The sequence below is a fragment of the Microtus pennsylvanicus genome, chromosome 4 (assembly GCF_037038515.1).
Source record: "Microtus pennsylvanicus isolate mMicPen1 chromosome 4, mMicPen1.hap1, whole genome shotgun sequence".
NCBI classification, from domain to species: domain Eukaryota; kingdom Metazoa; phylum Chordata; class Mammalia; order Rodentia; family Cricetidae; genus Microtus; species Microtus pennsylvanicus.
In genome coordinates, this window is record NC_134582.1 from 128,170,908 (window position 1) to 128,188,091 (window position 17,184).

Genomic DNA, 17,184 nt, shown 5'->3' on the forward strand with positions numbered 1-17,184 from the left:
AGCAATGAATATTTCCCAACAGAAGCTTCAGGGTGGCTGATGTTTAGCAGAGTAAACAGGAGTTGGGTTAATAATGCCCAGGCATTTGTTTGTTAAAGGGCACAGATGTGGAGCAATGGGTCACAGTTAAGAACAGTCAATGCTCTTCCCGAGGAGCTGGCTGTGTTAACTCCAGTTCCAAGGAATCCAATTCCCCTTTACCCCACTTTCTGACCTCCTACATGTAAAGTAAGAATAAATAGAATCTTTTTTATTATTATTATTAAAGCAGGAGCACAAATCTGTTTGCCTAAGTATGTCACTGATAGCCATGAAAATCATCATTACTATCTGTGATAGAGCTTGGGTACACAGAGTCTCCTCAGAACTGTGGAGAGTTCAAAGGTGAAATTCGGCCAACTGGTGGTGGCGCACGCCTTTAATCCCAGCACTTGGGAGGCAGAGGCAGGCGGATCTCTGTGAGGTCGAGGCCAGCCTGGTCTACAGAGTGAGTTTAACCTCCAAAGCTACACAGAGAAACCCTGTCAACCCTGTCTCAAAAAAGAAACAAACAAGAAAAAAAGGAAATTCTACATTTGCCAATATATGAAAAAGAAATGAAAGGCCAGTTGGCTAAAATTGGAAGCAATTTGTATAAAAACTTAAAAACTTTAGAATTAAAAGAACAATCACTAGGAACTTGTCCTTAAGACAAGAATCCATTTTCTATCACTTTCTATTTATCTTTTCCTAGAGTTTAAGAGAAATGTGCCTGCCATCTTTGACTTGTCATGGTATTGTGAGACTCATCCATGTTGTTGCATGTGTCCATGGTTATTACTAAGTGCTCCACAGTATGGGTGTGCCTGTCGTTTATTTAATCACCTATTACTGGGCATTTTGATTGGATCATTTCCACTTTGGGACTGTGACTAAAGCTGCTACAAATATCCACTCAGAAGTATTTCTGTGTTTATGTCTTGGGTCTTTTAGGTAAAATCTAAAAACAGAATATCTAGGTTGTATCATAAATATATGTGTGTGTGTGTGTGTGTGTGTGTGTGTGTGTGTGTGTGTGTGTGTTAGCTTTATAAGACACTGCCAGCCTTACTGGAAAGTGGTTGTATTCTCTTTCACACCAACTAGTAAATGTGTGAAAATTCAATTTTCTGTTTGCTCCACAGCATTACCAACCCCTGATACTGTCAGTCTTTTTAAGGTGTGTGCGTGCGCGTGCACGCGCGTTTGCATTCTGTGTATATGCAAGTGTCCACAGAGACCAGAAAAGGGCTTCAGATCCCCTGGTGCTGAAGTCACAGGCTGTCCTAAGCTTACCTATATGGATGCTGGGAGCCAAGCTCTCCTCCTGGAAGAGCAGCAAGTGCTCTTAACTGTTGCGCCCTCTCCCCAGCCCCTTGTTAATCATTTTTAAGCTTCACTATTCTAATCAGTGTGTAGTGGCATCCCATTGCAATTTTCATCCTTATCACCACCCTTCAGCGTCGGGCTGCTTTCACCAGCCAACTGTTTGTGTGTAGCATTGGGATACGTTATAAAAATTTGGTCTCTAGTCTGAATACAAATGCTTGCTTTAATCATGAAGGAGTCTAAAGATGGTTGTGTGTGACCTAAGTCAGTGGTTCTTAACTTTCCTAATGCTGCAACTTTTTAATACAGTTTCTCATGTTGTGGTGACCCCCAGCCATAAAATTATTTCATTGCTACTTTATAACTGTGATTTTGCTACTGTTATGAATCATAATGTAGTTTTGAAGACGACCCTCAGATTGAGAACCTCTGCCCTAGAGAGTGATCTGCAGTAGCCATATTTTTGATTTTGAGTGAGTGAGTTCATTAAGTTTATAAAAAAACAGTTAAGGACTGACTGTACTATAGCAAGTGGTAGAGCTAATGTGTATTACAGGCACTTTTACTCTTTGAGCCATCTCACCAGGCTAAATTAGGAAGATCTTACCAAGGCATTAGAACACTACTATTTGAAAATTAATTAAAAATTAAATAACCAAATGGGGACACACGTAACAAGTACAGAGAAAATACAAGACTCATTGTGGGGCTTCGGAAAGTCCCCACGCCACTTCCCAGGAAGTCTGAGTAAATGGAATCACCCCTGGAGAGGTTTCTTTGGTCACTGTCCTTGTTTTGGGTGGTGCTGGGAATTGAGCCCAGGACCTTGAACTTGGTAAGCATTGCTTTGCCAATCTACCTCCAACTTGAGCCCCCACCTCCCAGTATTTGTAAATAAAACCTGTGAATAGAAATTAGACAATTTTGACACCTTCCTTCTCAGCCTCTTCAGAAAGAGGGGACAGCGATGGAAGGAAAGGGCAGAAACCTGTCCCAGTAGCCGCTCTTGACAAGGCCAGGAAAGTACAAATTGCTCTGTTGGCCAGTGCCCCATGGAATCTGGTTGCTCGGACTCCTGGTCCTGTTACCTTTGGCATCGTTCTCACCAGGGAGTGACAGTGCTGGCCTTTTAGTGAAGGCGTTCTAGACTGAATTTGAAAACTAAATATAATGGACCCCTTGTTGGAACAGGGGTGAGTGAGGTGAAAGAATTCCTCCCCGGCCTCTGCCACCAGAATTCTTTATCGAAGGCCAGTATGCCAAGTGCAGCCATTGAAGAGGCAAGGGCAGACTGTTTAGGGTTTTGTTTTGTTTACTTATTTTTTTAACTGGCTGTTCTCCCAAATCTTACTTTCGGACGTCTGCTTGGTGCCAGCATCCCTTCCGTCGGACACCACAGGCTGGTGCGTGTGTGGTGTGGCCTTGGAGCAGAATGCACCCAGCTGTGGCCATCTACCTGCCTGCTAGCCTGTGGGAGGAGATGCCAACCAGGAGGTCGGGTGAAAGTGGGTCAAGTGGACAGGGTCAACCAGATTAGGACCCCTGATTGCCTAGAATAGAGAGAGCGATACTTTACCTTTCTTCTGTTACCCAGCTGGGTGTGTAACCCAGATGTGTGGGATTTTGTATATACCAGCTCAACAACCACAGATTAAAATCATTTGAGATAAAGATCGCATCTGCACTGACTTAAGACATTTTTGTCATTGTTCTCAAAATAATGGTTCGAGAATAATACCATTTATATTGTATTAACTTTACATGATCTAGAGACGAACTGGAACATACAAGATGTTGGGGGGAGGGTTGTGCAAATGCTACTGCATGCATGGTTTATCTAAGAACTTTCCAGGGCTCACAGATATGAGTGCCTTCCATCTTGACTAGAGGTCAGAGTTTGAAGTTTATTCTTGCTCTCTCGGAGTCGCTGACAACAGTTGTGACTACAAATAAGAAATCCTGACCTAGGGGTGGTTAATTTGAGTGTAGAGGTGCGTCCACTCTACTTGACCAAAGGTCAGAGAATTCAAGGCTATTCCTGCTCCTTCAAGGAGATTGGCAGGAAGTTCCAGGAGTGGCTGCCTGCAGGACACTTGGTCTATTCCTTATATCATGTTAACGGAGTCTCCCCTCCCCTTTTGTAGTGGAGTATATAAGCATGTGGAAAATAAACACAGGCGAATTTAGTATTCACTGAATTTCTCTCCCAGTGCTGTTCCGTGTTTCTGTCTTTTATTTCTCTCATATCTTTGTTCCTTTTGCTAAATAATTCTAATCCTCACACTCCTACCCTGGAACCTGCTAATTCTGTCGAGGTTGGACCCCCTACAGCTATCACCCCAACATGTGGCTTATGACAGGAAATGAACATCTTTAGACATTGGTTAGTCTGGGACCTAGTCTTCTCAGATACCGAGAGACAACTGTAGTCAATTTAGAAAGCACCTTTCTTCCTAATTACCCGTCAAAGAGGAAAGCAAGTTCTCAAAGCCTGTGTCATCTAGCTCCTGGCTAACCAAAAGTGACCACAGTCCAACCTCCCTTGGATCATTAGCCCAACAACATATAATCCAGCCACCTAAGCTCACAGCAGGCTAAGCTATTAGAAAGGTTAGCCCCATTAGAAAGGTTCACCACCCTTCATGTTTGGTGGCCCAGAAGGTATGAATGAAGGTGGATCAGTCTAGGATTTCCAGTCTAAGTGCATCAGGTACCTAAAGGAGCCACCCCAAGAAAACAAACTTGGGAATTAATAACGGTTTCTGGACTCTTATTCTGTCATTTGGGAATGGGACAGGAATCAGGTGGAATCTGTGTGAGTCTCTAGTAAATTAGAGAGGAACATCTCCAAACTTTGATCTGCTCAAACCCGAGTGCGTTCTCATCCAATTTCCACGAGAAGCCAGATCCTTTCTGTTGAGATCTATCTCAACATTGAGATGCCCATTCCTTGGGAGTGCTGGTAACCTCAGCACCCTCCGGTAATGTAATAAAAATAGCTATCAAATATCGAGGTACCTGCCAAGCTTTTCGTTGATACCAGTTTTCCCCCGGGTTAGCACATGCTAACTTACAGCTGCATGGCATATCCAGAGGGCAATGTAGAGCAGCAGCTGTTGGCCTTCCACTCCTGTAACAAACACCTGGGGACCAGCAGTATCTAAGGAGAGAGGAGCTAGGGTCCTTCTTGGTTTTTGAAGCTTCAGTCCATGGCTGACCCATCTTGTGGCTTTGTGTGGGGCCTGTCATGGCAGGAACATGTGGTTCATGGTCAGCAGCGAGAGAGAATGGGAAGGCATCAAGGTGCACAGTCCCTGTGAGGTCTTTGTCCCAAAACTCCTCCTTCTGGGCCCACCTGTGCCAACCTTTTAACTTCAGGTTTTTGTGGCAGTCTAGACTCAAACAATGGCAGATAAATAGGCTCCCGAACAGCCTTTCTTCTGGGGCTGAGCCTCACGCAGAAGCACTGGGGGTAGGGACAGACAGATCCTGCAGGTAGGTGCGCACTGGTAGCCTGGTGAAATGTGATGGTACCGGCAGCCGTGTGTGTTTCAAGGGCCCCTTCCCCAAGACTCACCTGTGAATGTTTCAAATTGCTGCTATCTCCAGGTTGACAATACAGAAATTAGGGCCCGCATTTCACCCCTTTTCTGAGTAAGGAATTAGGGCCACCGACACTAGCCACACCCCCCGAGAACACCATTGGCTTTGATACAAAACAGTTATGGAGGGAAAACTCAGACGCACTGAAAATTCTCTGAGTACCTGCTACCTGACAGAGACTTACTTCCTCGTGTGGAAACTGAACCTACCTGAACCATGACCACTGTACTGAGGCTTCTGGTAAAGAGGCCCCCACAAATTCCCGTAGGAAAGAGAAATGGGGGAAGAGAGATGGCTGTGTATCTGTGGCACTACAGAAGTTTGTCACCCCACTGTGAACCGTGATGGGCCTTGTACTCCAAGCTGGATTCTCCTAGTTTTGAAAGGCGAGTACCAGGCCCTGGAAGGAGGGCGGGTCCTCCATTCTGCCTGTGCACAGGGTTTCAGCATATAAAATTGGGGGGGGGGGGATAGGGGAAGGGGTGTAGCTCAGTCTAGAGCATGCACTTAGCATGACACACGGACACACGGCTCCCTTGGGGTTTTGTTACGATGCCACACAAGGTTAAGTCAGCAACTTTATTAATAGGCCATAAGCAAACCTTTTGCTGCAATCCTTTTAACAGTCCTATCAGATGGGCATTCTAATCCTGTTTCCAGTGGCTAAACAAGGGGACAGCATGTAGATTTGATAATGGGAGAAACATAGGTGGTTGTTCACCTCAAAAAAAATTCCACAAAGAAACAAAAGCCAGGTATTGTAAGACATCAGAATAAAGGGTGTGTGTTCCCAGAGCTGTTGGCCTGGGCAGCCCCTGAGCTTCACCTTGTGGGCCTGTCTGTAGGACAGAGGCAGGTGGGCGGGAAGTGGGTCGGGGAGATGGGTGGCGGGTGTCATGCCTGTCTTCCTCAGTTGCTTCAGATTGAGGTCAGATGTGATGGCGGTTGTAGAGGTAGGGAGGGTACAGGCCGTCATAATGCCACTGCCGCCACTGCTCCACTGCCTCCCTGGTCCTCTCTTCCTGCTCTGAAGAGGAAAGACAAAGGTCACTGTGCATAGAGAGGACACCCAACCCTGTTTTAGTTGTCAATCAGCCCACAGCACCTGCTAAAGGGACATTGAGCCAAGATTCCTGTGCGTCAGCTCCAAGATCAGAGCTGACAGGGGCTGGTGACCATGTGTACACAGGTTTTGGATCAAGCAAGGGGATAAAGTTCATGGCTGGTTGCCAGCAGAGCTGAGACAAAGGTATCCAAGCTGTCTTACCTAGTCTACCCAGCAATGAGGGGAAAGGCTGAAACAGACAACTAGACATCAAACTAGCAAGTAATGTCATGGCCACATGGGGATACAAGCCACACCTTGAAAAACTCATGTATGAGGGCCAGTGAGATGGGCTGTCTGGGGGTAGTGCTTGGCGTTAAGCCTAACAACCTGAGTTCTACACCTCAAACCCACGTGAAAAAGAATCAACTCCCACAAGTTGTTCTCACCTCTATATTCACATGCATGCTTGTGCATGCGTGTGCGCGCGCACACACCCACAAACACACACTAACAATAATTTAAAGACAAACATGGAAATTATTGGCAGCATGGAATGGTGTCTCATGGTATTTTCCCTATAAACTTTTGTTTTGCTTTTTTTGAGATAAAATCTTATGCATTTGAGGCTGACCTGGAACTCATGTTCCTGTTGCATCAACTTCCTGAGTGCTGGAATTACAGGTACATGCCACCATACCTGGCGTGTTCTATGTTTTCTAAGCTTCGACAATAAAATTTTGTTGTCAAAATTAACCGGAAAAGGGGCAGGTGACACACATGTCAGGCACCATGGCTACTGAGAAGGTCTCATTTCTGTGTGCTCCCCTTCACCCTGAAATCCCCTTCTGTATTTGGAACAACCAGGTACACACAGAGCCCAGCCCTGGTGGAGGTGTTAGCCTTCCAGACATTTCTCAGTGGAGCAACTCCTCTCCGAGCTATGATTTTGACATAGATGCTGGTTAAGGTGTCCCTCTTAGGAAGCAGCTCACTGGCAGAGCTCAGACTTTGGCTTAGCATGAAGCTGTGAACTGAAAGCAGGTTGTCATGGGGCTCAGAAAACAAGCTGCACCCTCTACTTGTGTGTGGCAATTGTGTAGTGTGATCTACTTGTGGGACTACTAATGGTGGGAACAGAACCTGTCCCTAATGCTTTGGCTGACTTTCGGGAACCTACTTCTTGTACTGGGCTCACTTGCCCAGCCTTCATACAAGGAGAGGAGCTCAGTCCTACCTCAACTTGATATGCCATGCTTTGTTGACACCCATGGGAGGCCTACCCCTTTCTGAACAGAAACAGGAGGAGGAATGGATTGGGGGATGGGCTGGGGGATGGAAGAAGAGGAGGGAGGAGAAACTACAGTCAGGCTATAAAATAAATGAAGATAATTAATAATTTTAAAAGGGCATCTTACTGAAAATTGTTACATCTAGTTTATAGCTTTCAATAATTGTTATTATTCACTGCCAAAAGTCCTTGAAAATCATATAAATAAAAGTATTTTACAGGAAAAAGGCTGCAGGTGTCTGCTAGGTAACAAGTTCTGGCAGCTGGACCACTGTGAGAGTCACCTAGGGCAGAATGGCTGGGTGGGGTGAGGTGGTAATGAGTTCGACTTTTTTCAAAAATTGATTCTATGGTGAGCTAGGCTGGCCCTCTTTCCCCTTCCTGTATTAAGCTCTGGAGAGACCCTTCAGGTCACTCTCTTTCTCACTGACCATTCCTTCATCCCTGTGGACCAGTGGAAGATCCCCAAGGCCTCCATGAGTGTGATTTCTCACAATGGAGAAGAACTGCAGCTTGCCGGCACACCCTGCGCACGCATCCGAGGACATCTCCTGCACATTGCCGTGCGTGGCTGTGGACCTTCCCTAAGCTCACTCTTTTAGACTGTGAAATGAAGATGGTTCAGAGATCCTACAAATTCTTGATGCCAAAAGCGCTGGATTGGCAGTCCCCAAGCAGCCTCTGCCTCACTGTGTGGGTGGGGCTCAAGGACCACAGTTTCTGTATGCTCTGAACCTGGCATTCCAACTCATCATGAAAGAGAAAACAGTGAGGTTTTGTCCAGCCACATGCTAGAAATTTGAAAATAATACATTTTGCTTGATTTGTTTTTTTTTTCTTGAGGGGGGGATTGTTTTTGTTTTTGTTCTCATTTTGTTTGTTTGAGACAGTTCCACTGTGTAGCCCAGGCTGGCTTCAAGGCTAAGATTCCCCTGCTTCAATCCACCAAGGAAGTGCTGGGATTCCATGCCAGCACCACCAGGCCTGGAAAAGGCCTGAAGCATTTAATATGGCACCGTGTCAAGTGTTATTAGGAACAGTGGGAGTAAGTCACACTGAAGCAAACTTGGATTCCAAATCCTCAGGTTTTAAAAACAAGCCAGCTCTCCTCAGCTGCTCGCCAAGGTCCACAAATCTCTAACTGAGGCATTTGCTCCTGAGGTAACAATCTGAGTTCCTTACACTATGTTCCCAAGAAAGTTTGATTTCCTAGGATTCGAGCCCAACACCTGCTTGCAGGGCTTAGCTGGGTGCCGACTGCTGGGCACTGGGCACAGCTTCAGCCCTCAGTCTCTAGCAGTAGCCTTTTCTCTGTGCCCTTAGAGGAAGGACCTCCTCACCCATCAAAGCCCATAAGCCAGGAGAACAGAAGTCGACAAGACCCGAACGAAAGCTTTGTACCCAAGCTCGTGCAGCAGGAGGTTCCGAGAGACTGTGTGGGGGACACATCAGGCTTGAAATTGGAAAAGACTCAAAGAGAAATATTTATATTTTCATTCTTCTCCATCTCTCCAGGCTCCCCTTCCACTTTTGTTAGTTTTGTTTTGTTTTTTGAGGCAGGGTTTCTCTGTGTAGCTTTGGAGCCTGTCCTGGCACTTGCTCTGTAGACCAGGATAGCCTTGAACTCACAGAGCTCCACCTGCCTCTGCCTCCGGAATGCTGGGATTAAAGACGTACACCACCACCTGGCCTCCCCTCTCCCCCTTATTCCATCTTTCTTCCTTCTTTCCCTCCTTTCTCTCCATTAAGAGTCTCTATGGATATCTGCTGTGGGTGACACGAGCCCACTAGTCAGCTGCAGTGCAGACAGAACCTTCCTGAACTCCTATCCCCCACCGACACCTCCTCCTATGAGGCCTGGTATGAGCATGTCCTGATAGGAGTTCCAATTGTAGGAAGAAGATTCCCATTGCCTCATAAGAGCCCCAAACTCTCTGCATTTTTTCTACTCTATCAACGAGAGCGAAGGCTTAGTAAAAAGGGTACCTCCAACAGATGAGTAAAAAGAGGCACAGAAACCCTTGGGGGTGGGGAACCTTAAGGATCCATGTTGCTATTGGGTAATTGAGAAGCCGAGATGGACCATAGTTATTAGAAGTCAGGTATGAGGCATGGTAAATAAATAAACAAATGAAAATTAAAAAGAACCAGTGCTTTTGTGTGGCCAGTTTTTTTGACCAGAGTGTTGTTATGGGCTGGAGAGATCTCTTAGCAGATCATTTTGCCACATACAAGTGTGAAGACGAGAGGATCAAAATCCATGTAGAACACTGGGTGGACACAGTGACCCTAGCCTCAGAAGGTGGAGACATCAGGGGAACATGGGGGCAAGCCTGGCCTTGCTCACCATGCTCTCCTCCCGCAACGATGCTGCCGGAGAGCTCTTACCATCTCTTTGTTCCTCCACGAAGTTCTCAAACTCATTTCTTTGTTCCTCATAGTACTCTCTCCGCAGCTCGTCATCCCGCAGCTTCTGTCTGTTTTCCACTGTGAAGACAGAGTTGTTCTTGAGAAAGGAGCAAGGGGGGCACGTGTATGAGGGACACCCCAGTGTGCCTGAGAGACTGGATCTGATGGGAAGAGGGGCGACCAAGGGCTTTGCTGAAATGGTTTATGCCTCAGCTGGACTCTACACGGTGAAGGGCCTGGGAGACTCTATCCAGCTGCCCCATTTTGCGGAGGGGAAGATGGAGGCCCAAACAGGGCAAGTGCCTTGGCTCTGGTCCCAAAGTGAGTCATGCGACCCAAGTATCAGACCACTTAGAAACTTTAACTCCCATGATGGAAAATAAACTCTCCAAAGATTAATTGGACTGAAAATTAATTTTGGGGCTGGAGAGATGGCTCAGCAGTTAAGAGCACTGGCTGCTCTTCCAGGGGACCTAGGTTGGATTCTAAGCACCCACGAAGCAGCTCCCAACCATCGATAACTCCAATTCCAGGAAATCCAGTGTCCTTATTCTGGCCTCCACGGGCACCAGACATGCGTGTGATACACATATTACATACATGCAGGCAAAACACCCATACATATAAAGTAAAAATAAAGATTTGTGACAGTTAGTCTCACATGGATGAATACCGTCTAGTCTGTTCTGCGTCCCTGTTGCGGCAAGGATGTGAGATTGGCACAGAGATGAAAAGGGTAGATAAGAGGGGCTGGCCATACGCCTCAGTGGCTGAAAGTGCCTGTCACCAAGTCTGACAACGTGATTCAGTCCCTAGGACCCATATGGTAGGAGAGAACCAGCCCCACTAGCTGCCCTCTGACCTCTGCTTGTGCACCATAGCAGATGAGCCCCTGCTGCACACAAAATACACACACACAAAGCAAATACATAAATGCCACTGAAAAAAAGTAAAGCAGATATAGAAAGACTCCATTCTTCCACTTCTTAAGAGGAACAAGTTAAGAAGGGTGTAGAATCACATGTCAGCAGGCTGGGGAGTGTGACTCCATGGTAGAGCACTTGCCTAGAATGTGCAGGTCCTAAGGTTCAATTCCCAACATTGCGAAATAACAGTAATATTCAAATAACTTTGTACCAAGCATGATGGTATCTATAATAAAAGTCTGAGAGCTGTGATGTTCTGGAAGGTGCTATTTAAAGCTCTTTACTTTAAAGGTTCTTATAATGTGTCCTTCAGTGGGAAAACATACTGGAGGCCTGTGGTCATAGGCACTTCAGGAAGAGTGGGCCCCTGAGATTGCCTCACATTCTCAAGAGGCCCCTCATGTCACGGTTTGGACTATAGCGCTTGTTGCGCTCCAACACAGATATGCAAGAGGAAAACGAGAAGCAGAAAAGCTAAGGCACCACAGTCCCCATCACCACTCCATGGTATGGAGTGTTGGACAAGGCACAAGGCCTTGAAGTCAATGCCTAGTACTGGGGAGAAGGAGGTGGGGAGAAGAGAGAGAAGGGGGGCAGGAAGATGGCTCAGCAGCAGGGTGCTTACCACCAAGCCTGACAACCTGAGTGTGAACCCCAGAATCTACATGGTGGAAGGAGAGAATCAGCAACCACAAACTGTCCTCTGACCCCTGCACACACTGTGGCGTGCGCATGCACACATACACACAACACAGAGTGCATAGGTGAGTGGGATTTTTGTTTTGCTATGTTGAGGGATGAAAGAAGAAAAAAATAAGGATGTAGAGAAAAAAGAAAAAGAAGAAAACCTCAAATCCCTCCTGGAAGCAAGAAGCTTATATTCATAAGTAAATATGAGTGCTAATTGACTCATTAAAGCCAGGTTGCCTGTGAATTTGCCTTAGGAGACTTCTGAGGGAAGTCTGTGTTTCTTCCCAAAGTTCTGTCTCTATTTACAGTGGCAGAAAACTTTATCCTGGCGGAAATGGTTCATGCATGGTTCAGCCCATCTCCACATCCTACAGATTCCTCAGGCTCAGAGAGGTGCGGTGACCTAATGGAGGCCACACAGCTGCCTGGGCGGGAGCACCTCACATGGCAGTGTCTCCCTTCTGAGCCACTGGAGGCTCTGATGTGGCTCCAGGTGTCAGGAAGCTGCAGCAGGAGCGCTCAGGTTTAGGAAGGACATCATGAGTGACTACCTGTTTCTAAAGAAGCATCTTCGTAAAAGAAACCATCCAACAATTGGCCACCTGACATTAACAGCAACAAAGGATGATGTCATGGGATGCAGCATACGCATTGTATATATTTTCAAAAAGTAACTGGGCATGGTGCCATGCAGTTGTAATTCCAGAGCTTGGGTGGGGGAAACATCCAAGGGGCTTGCTAGTCAACCAGATTAGACTATCTGGCAAGTTCCAGGCCACTGAGAGACCCTGCCTTAAAACAGTGCACAGCAGCTTAGAGATAACTCCTGAAATTGTCTTCTGGTCCCCACATGTATGCACACACACACACACACACACACACACACACACACACACACATCCAATTCTTTTTCTAAAGCAGTTCCAAGTTCAGATTAATTCCAAGGTGATGCTTCTCTGCCTATCCACAGAAGTTGGCCCATTGACTGCCGATCCCCTTCTGTGAAGTCCTGGGTATTTACTTGGATATGCTGGGCCTCCCCTACTACATTCCTTCCTGAGCTGCCTTCCAAGGTGAGAGAGTTCAGGCTTAATTGCACACCCCATTATTCTGACTCAGTTTCACAGGGCAGAAGATAATTGCCGGTCCACACCTGTTTCCTTCCCCAGTGTCTGCCAGAGGTAGCTTCTGTGGCTGCAGTCAAGGTCTGAACCTCTAGCACAGACTTTCAGTGTTGCTTGACATCGGCCTACTTCAAATTTCAACCTGTGTGAGGTCTGGCAGTATGCCTACTGTGGTTGGTTAGACTTCTCCAATCTTAAAAAAAGGAGGATTTGCAAGCACTTCCATCTCCATTCTTTCCCCGTCGTTTGAAAATAATCCTGCTGTTTTTACTGAGCCAGAAGTCACCTTGCAGACCGTGGTAAGGGACACAAAGAGTTCATTCATCCACACGCACAAGGAAAGAATCAAGCCACAGACTCAGCCAGGATGGTCTGAACTCAGAGGTTTGGAAGAATCAATTCAGGGGAGGAAAGTTCAGTCCCTGCTGGGTTGGAAGGTCAAGAACCAGACTTCAGAGTCCTGGAGACTCTGAAATTCACAGACAATTAAACTGCAGAAAAACAAACAAACAAACAAACACCAGCCCCCTCTCTTGCTACATTGCCCTAAATTTGAGGCATCTTTCCTGGGTCTATAGATAAGGAAACTGGAATCAGAGGGAGGGAATGGCTGGAGCCACTCTGCAGCAGAACTGTCACCAAGCCCACTCTTCTTAGCACGTGGGTCCCTAGTACCCGTACCCTGAGTTTTTATCACCTTCTGGATACATCTTAGTGCTCTTGAGGCAGCATCGTTTTTATTGTTCCTTACCTTGGTGCCACATCGATCCAACCTGTGACCGACAACCAGTTCCTACATTTTTATTTCACTTGTTAGGGACATGTGACACAGTGTGCACACGGAGGTCAGAGGTCAACTTGTAGGAGTCAGTTGTCTCCTACTGTGTGGGTTCCAGGGATTGAATTCGGGGCCCCTTCACCCATTGGGCTATCTCACTGACCCCAAATATGACACTGTTGGTCGTTTAGAGCCCTAGTCAACCTAACATCCAAGAGCTTTGGTATTCGTTATGGAAGGGAGAACATTGGCATCCTTACCATTGACCTCATCTTGGGACTTGGGAGACCGCTTGCCACGCCTCTTGAGGAAATTCGAGGCGTCAGACTCTGGCATGAAAATCTTCTGTTTCATACCTGAAACCAGAAAAGCGCTCTTCACAACCAGCGTGGGGTGGGGGGAGCAAGATCCACCTGTCCCGCGTGTAAGGATAGCCCATAGACTCACCCTCCTGTGCCTCTTCTCCGGCTGCCTGGCTGCTGCCCACAGAGGCACTGGTCCCCTCTTGGAGCACTGTGGGGTACAGGAAAAGACTGCAGCATCAGAGGCCCCCATTGGGGCTTCAATGATTCTGGGTGCGGTGATTTGTTAGACTACACTGGGACCCTCTGCCCCTCAATATACCAGTCCCATAGCCAATCTTTATGGAATCTACCATGTGAGCTGGCTTGTTTCCTATTTGTTATCTTTGCTATTTTTCTCAGTGTTATATTATCTAGTACACACACACACACATACACACACACACACACACACACACACCAAGAATAGGTGCCTTAATATCTCTTCCTACCCATGCCACCTGAGCAAGCTGACCTATACAGAGAAGGTCTTTCGATGTAGCTGACACAGCCCACTCTTCAGCCCTCCCATACTTACTACACAGGAGCACCATGGCCAAGAGAGACGACAGGAGGATGGCTTGTCTCCAGGACATCTTTGCAGTGTGCCTCCAGAGACCACAGGGCAGATGAGATGCGGTGTCTTGGAGCCTCCAGTACTGCTGAAGCTGCTGCCCGGTGAATCCTCACTTCTGAGTCGGGCAGACAGTCAGGAAAGAGAGACAGGATGCAGGAAGCTGGGGTGCCACTGGGGGAGAGTGGGAGGGGTCCTGGCTGTGGTTTCCATTGGCTGCTCCTGGCCAGAGCACTGGAGATGTTTTTGGCGCCTGGCAAAAACCTGCTCAGAAGCAGAGCTTGTAGTTGGTGGGGGCCCTGGCAGGGACAGATTTGAAGTGTCCTTCCCAACAACCATGCCCGAGGAGGTTCTATGAAAAATACTCAGCCTGAGTCAGGGTGGGGGAGACCAGCGGCATGTTTGAATGAGTTCTTTGCCTTTGCTCAAGGGAGGGTAGGACCCTGGTAACCGTGGCTGAAACATATGGAGTTCTCATAGATCATTACACTCAAATGTCAGACAAGGATGGCCCCTAATGTCTGGAGTATACTCTGACGTCTGGTGGTGCTCACCGAGACGCGGGGCCATTCTGATGATACCTACAGGATTTCCTCACTTGGTCCGTTGTTCTCTGAGGTGATGTTTGTCAAGCAAAACATGAAGCCTTTAGCCTGGGAGTATAGCCCAGTGTCAGGGAGTTTTCCTGTTATGTGAGAGACTCTAGGTTCAATTCCCAGAACTGCAAACTTCATGAATTAGTTATAACAGCTTTAAAACATGGAACTCTAGGTTTGCTGAGGTTTCAGTAGACAACACTAGCAAAATAGTTCCACATCTTTATTGCTGCGCTGGGGAGACGACTCAGCTAAAGAGTGCTTGCTGCACCTGCAGAGGACCGGAAGTGGTGGATGAGTATATTAGCACACGGTCCCGGAAGAGGAATGGGCCATAGGGCAGAGCCATTTTGGCAGGAATCCTAGGTGGGAAATACCTGTGGCAACCTTGACATCCCTGTCTACCCATGACCATGGAAAGATCCCCCATTCAACCACAGACTTATTGAGCGCTGACTTTCTCCCACACTCCTTTATCAGTCACCAGCCAGTCCATTTGGGGTAAACTTTACCACTTCACCAAAAATCACTTATTCCCACTTTGGGGCTTTGTATATACATTGTCTGTGCCAAAAGGCTTAGAGAGTGACCCCCATGCTGCCCTCCTAAAGCAGCCTGGAAGACAATGGCCAGAGTCAGGAGTCTCTGAGCAGAGTACTAGAGTCCTCTGAGGAGAATTAAGTGTGAATCTCACATTCTGAGCTGTTGGCCTTAGGTTTGTGCTAAGTATGCTGAGCTGATCCCAGAAATGGCCCTTAGCTGCTTCCCATGATCTCCCAGTTCCCTCGGACCTTTCTGTCCCAAACCATTGGTACCCAGCTGGTCATATCTTCAGTCTTCATTTGTTCTGTACCAGGGTTGCCCACCAGGCTGGGTGCACAGCAGAACTGGCTGATTCATGATGTCCACCCTGTAGTATAACAAGCCATGTCACCTCAAGAAAAGGTCATAACTCTAGTGACTGGAAGGGTCTAGGTCTGGAATCTGAAGACTCAGTTTGACTCTTATGTATATTTCCAAAGGTATCACCATCACTGTACAAAAGAGACAGCCACATGTCTGTGACACTATTCGCAATAGCCACGTTATGAAATCAGCCTAGTTGTCTGTCAACTAAGTGACAGATAAAATAGATAAAGATGATGGCTTGAGGAAATGACTCGGTTCGTAAAATGTCCGCCATGCAAGCAGGAGGACCTGGGTCTGGCTCCCTAGAGCCTACGTAAAAAGGCAGGGGAGGGAGTGGTTGAGGCGTGCAGAGACAGTCAGATCACAGAAGCTCACTGGCCATCCAGCCCAGAGGAGCCAATGAGCTTGGGGAGACACTCAGTCTCAAAAAAAGTAATCAAGAAAAGACACCTGGTATCAACCGCACATCTCTGCACGTATGTGCACACTAACACGTACTTCCCACATACACACAGAGGAAGAGGCAGGGAGGAAGATACCCACAATGGGGTTTTATCCAACTATAAGGAAAATAGACATTATGTCATCTGCAGGAAAATGGATGGAACTGAATGAAGATCATCGTGTCACGTTAAGACAAGGCAGACACAGCCTATGAACAGTGACACACGCCTTTAGTCCCAGCACTTGGGAGGCAGAGGCAGGTGGATCTCTGTGAGTCTGAGTCTCATAGGTGGAACATGGATTGCATATACAATACTATATGACATGCATATTTCATGTAACATATAGCTTATATTGGAGGTAAGAACAACTATTGGGAGGCAGGAGGGGACAAAAGAAGAAAAGCAGGGTGAATATGATCAAAAGAATATATATATATACATGAAATTATTGTGTACAAATAATATAAAATAATAATAGTAGTAGTAGTGATGATAAAGACCTGGTTTGGATCCCATAAGTACCATATACTAGACATGGCCAGTGACATGACCTGTACACTTTCTCTTTGTTCTGTCTTCTCCACCTCCATAAAGGATCCCACCATCCATCCACCCAGTTATCCAAATCAGAAACTCAGCAACCACCCTGCCTGTGAGCGGGCACACCTCAACTCCTCCTGCCCTTAGCTTTTTACCACACCCTGGTATTTATTCTTCTGAAGTCTATCCACGTGCTCTCTCTCCTTGCCATCCCTGCTGCTCCTGACCTCCCCAAAGACCACCTGCCACGTCTGACTGCAACCTCCTCCTCCGTCTCAGCGAAGCTCTAGTCTCGACTCTTTGTCCTGCACAACCTTGAAGGATGACCTTGAGTAGCACTTGGGTCGCTAGGCAGTGACTCCTTCCCATCTGAGGCCAACACACAGGATGTGCTCAGAGCCTGACAGACCTCATTGCAAGGACTTTGGATGCCTCGGTGCTGATTCTCCTGTCAATCTGCATCACAGAGGAGGGGCTTAAGGAAAGGGAGGTAAAGTGATTGCGCAACCATAAAGTTCAGTAAATCCAGAGCTGGAACTGAGCCCAAGTCGCCTGGCTCTGAGGT

The 17,184-nt window shown here is 47.0% G+C and overlaps 1 protein-coding gene across 1 annotated transcript; it reads right to left on the reverse strand.

The window, feature by feature from the left end:
* Window positions 1-5,734: 5,734 nt before the first annotated feature.
* Window positions 5,735-14,250, reverse strand: Ucma (upper zone of growth plate and cartilage matrix associated). The gene is made up of 5 exons (XM_075971100.1): window positions 14,093-14,250; window positions 13,661-13,726; window positions 13,474-13,569; window positions 9,675-9,773; window positions 5,735-5,977 (listed from the first exon to the last, which is right to left on the reverse strand). The coding sequence occupies exons 1-5, from the start codon at window positions 14,148-14,150 to the stop codon at window positions 5,880-5,882; spliced, it is 417 nt and encodes a 138-aa protein (XP_075827215.1). The 5' UTR covers window positions 14,151-14,250; the 3' UTR covers window positions 5,735-5,879.
* Between the last annotated feature and the right edge of the window lie 2,934 nt (window positions 14,251-17,184).

Coding starts and splice junctions, on each gene's coding strand:
- Ucma (XM_075971100.1), bottom strand. CDS start 14,150: ATGTCCTGGAGACAAGCCATCCTCCTGTCGTCTCTCTTGGCCATGGTG. Junction 13,727..14,092: donor GGCCATGGTGCTCCTGTGTA/GTAAGTATGGGA, acceptor TGTACCCCACAG/TGCTCCAAGAGGGGACCAGT. Junction 5,978..9,674: donor CGTGGAGGAACAAAGAGATG/GTAAGAGCTCTC, acceptor TTTCCTCTTCAG/AGCAGGAAGAGAGGACCAGG.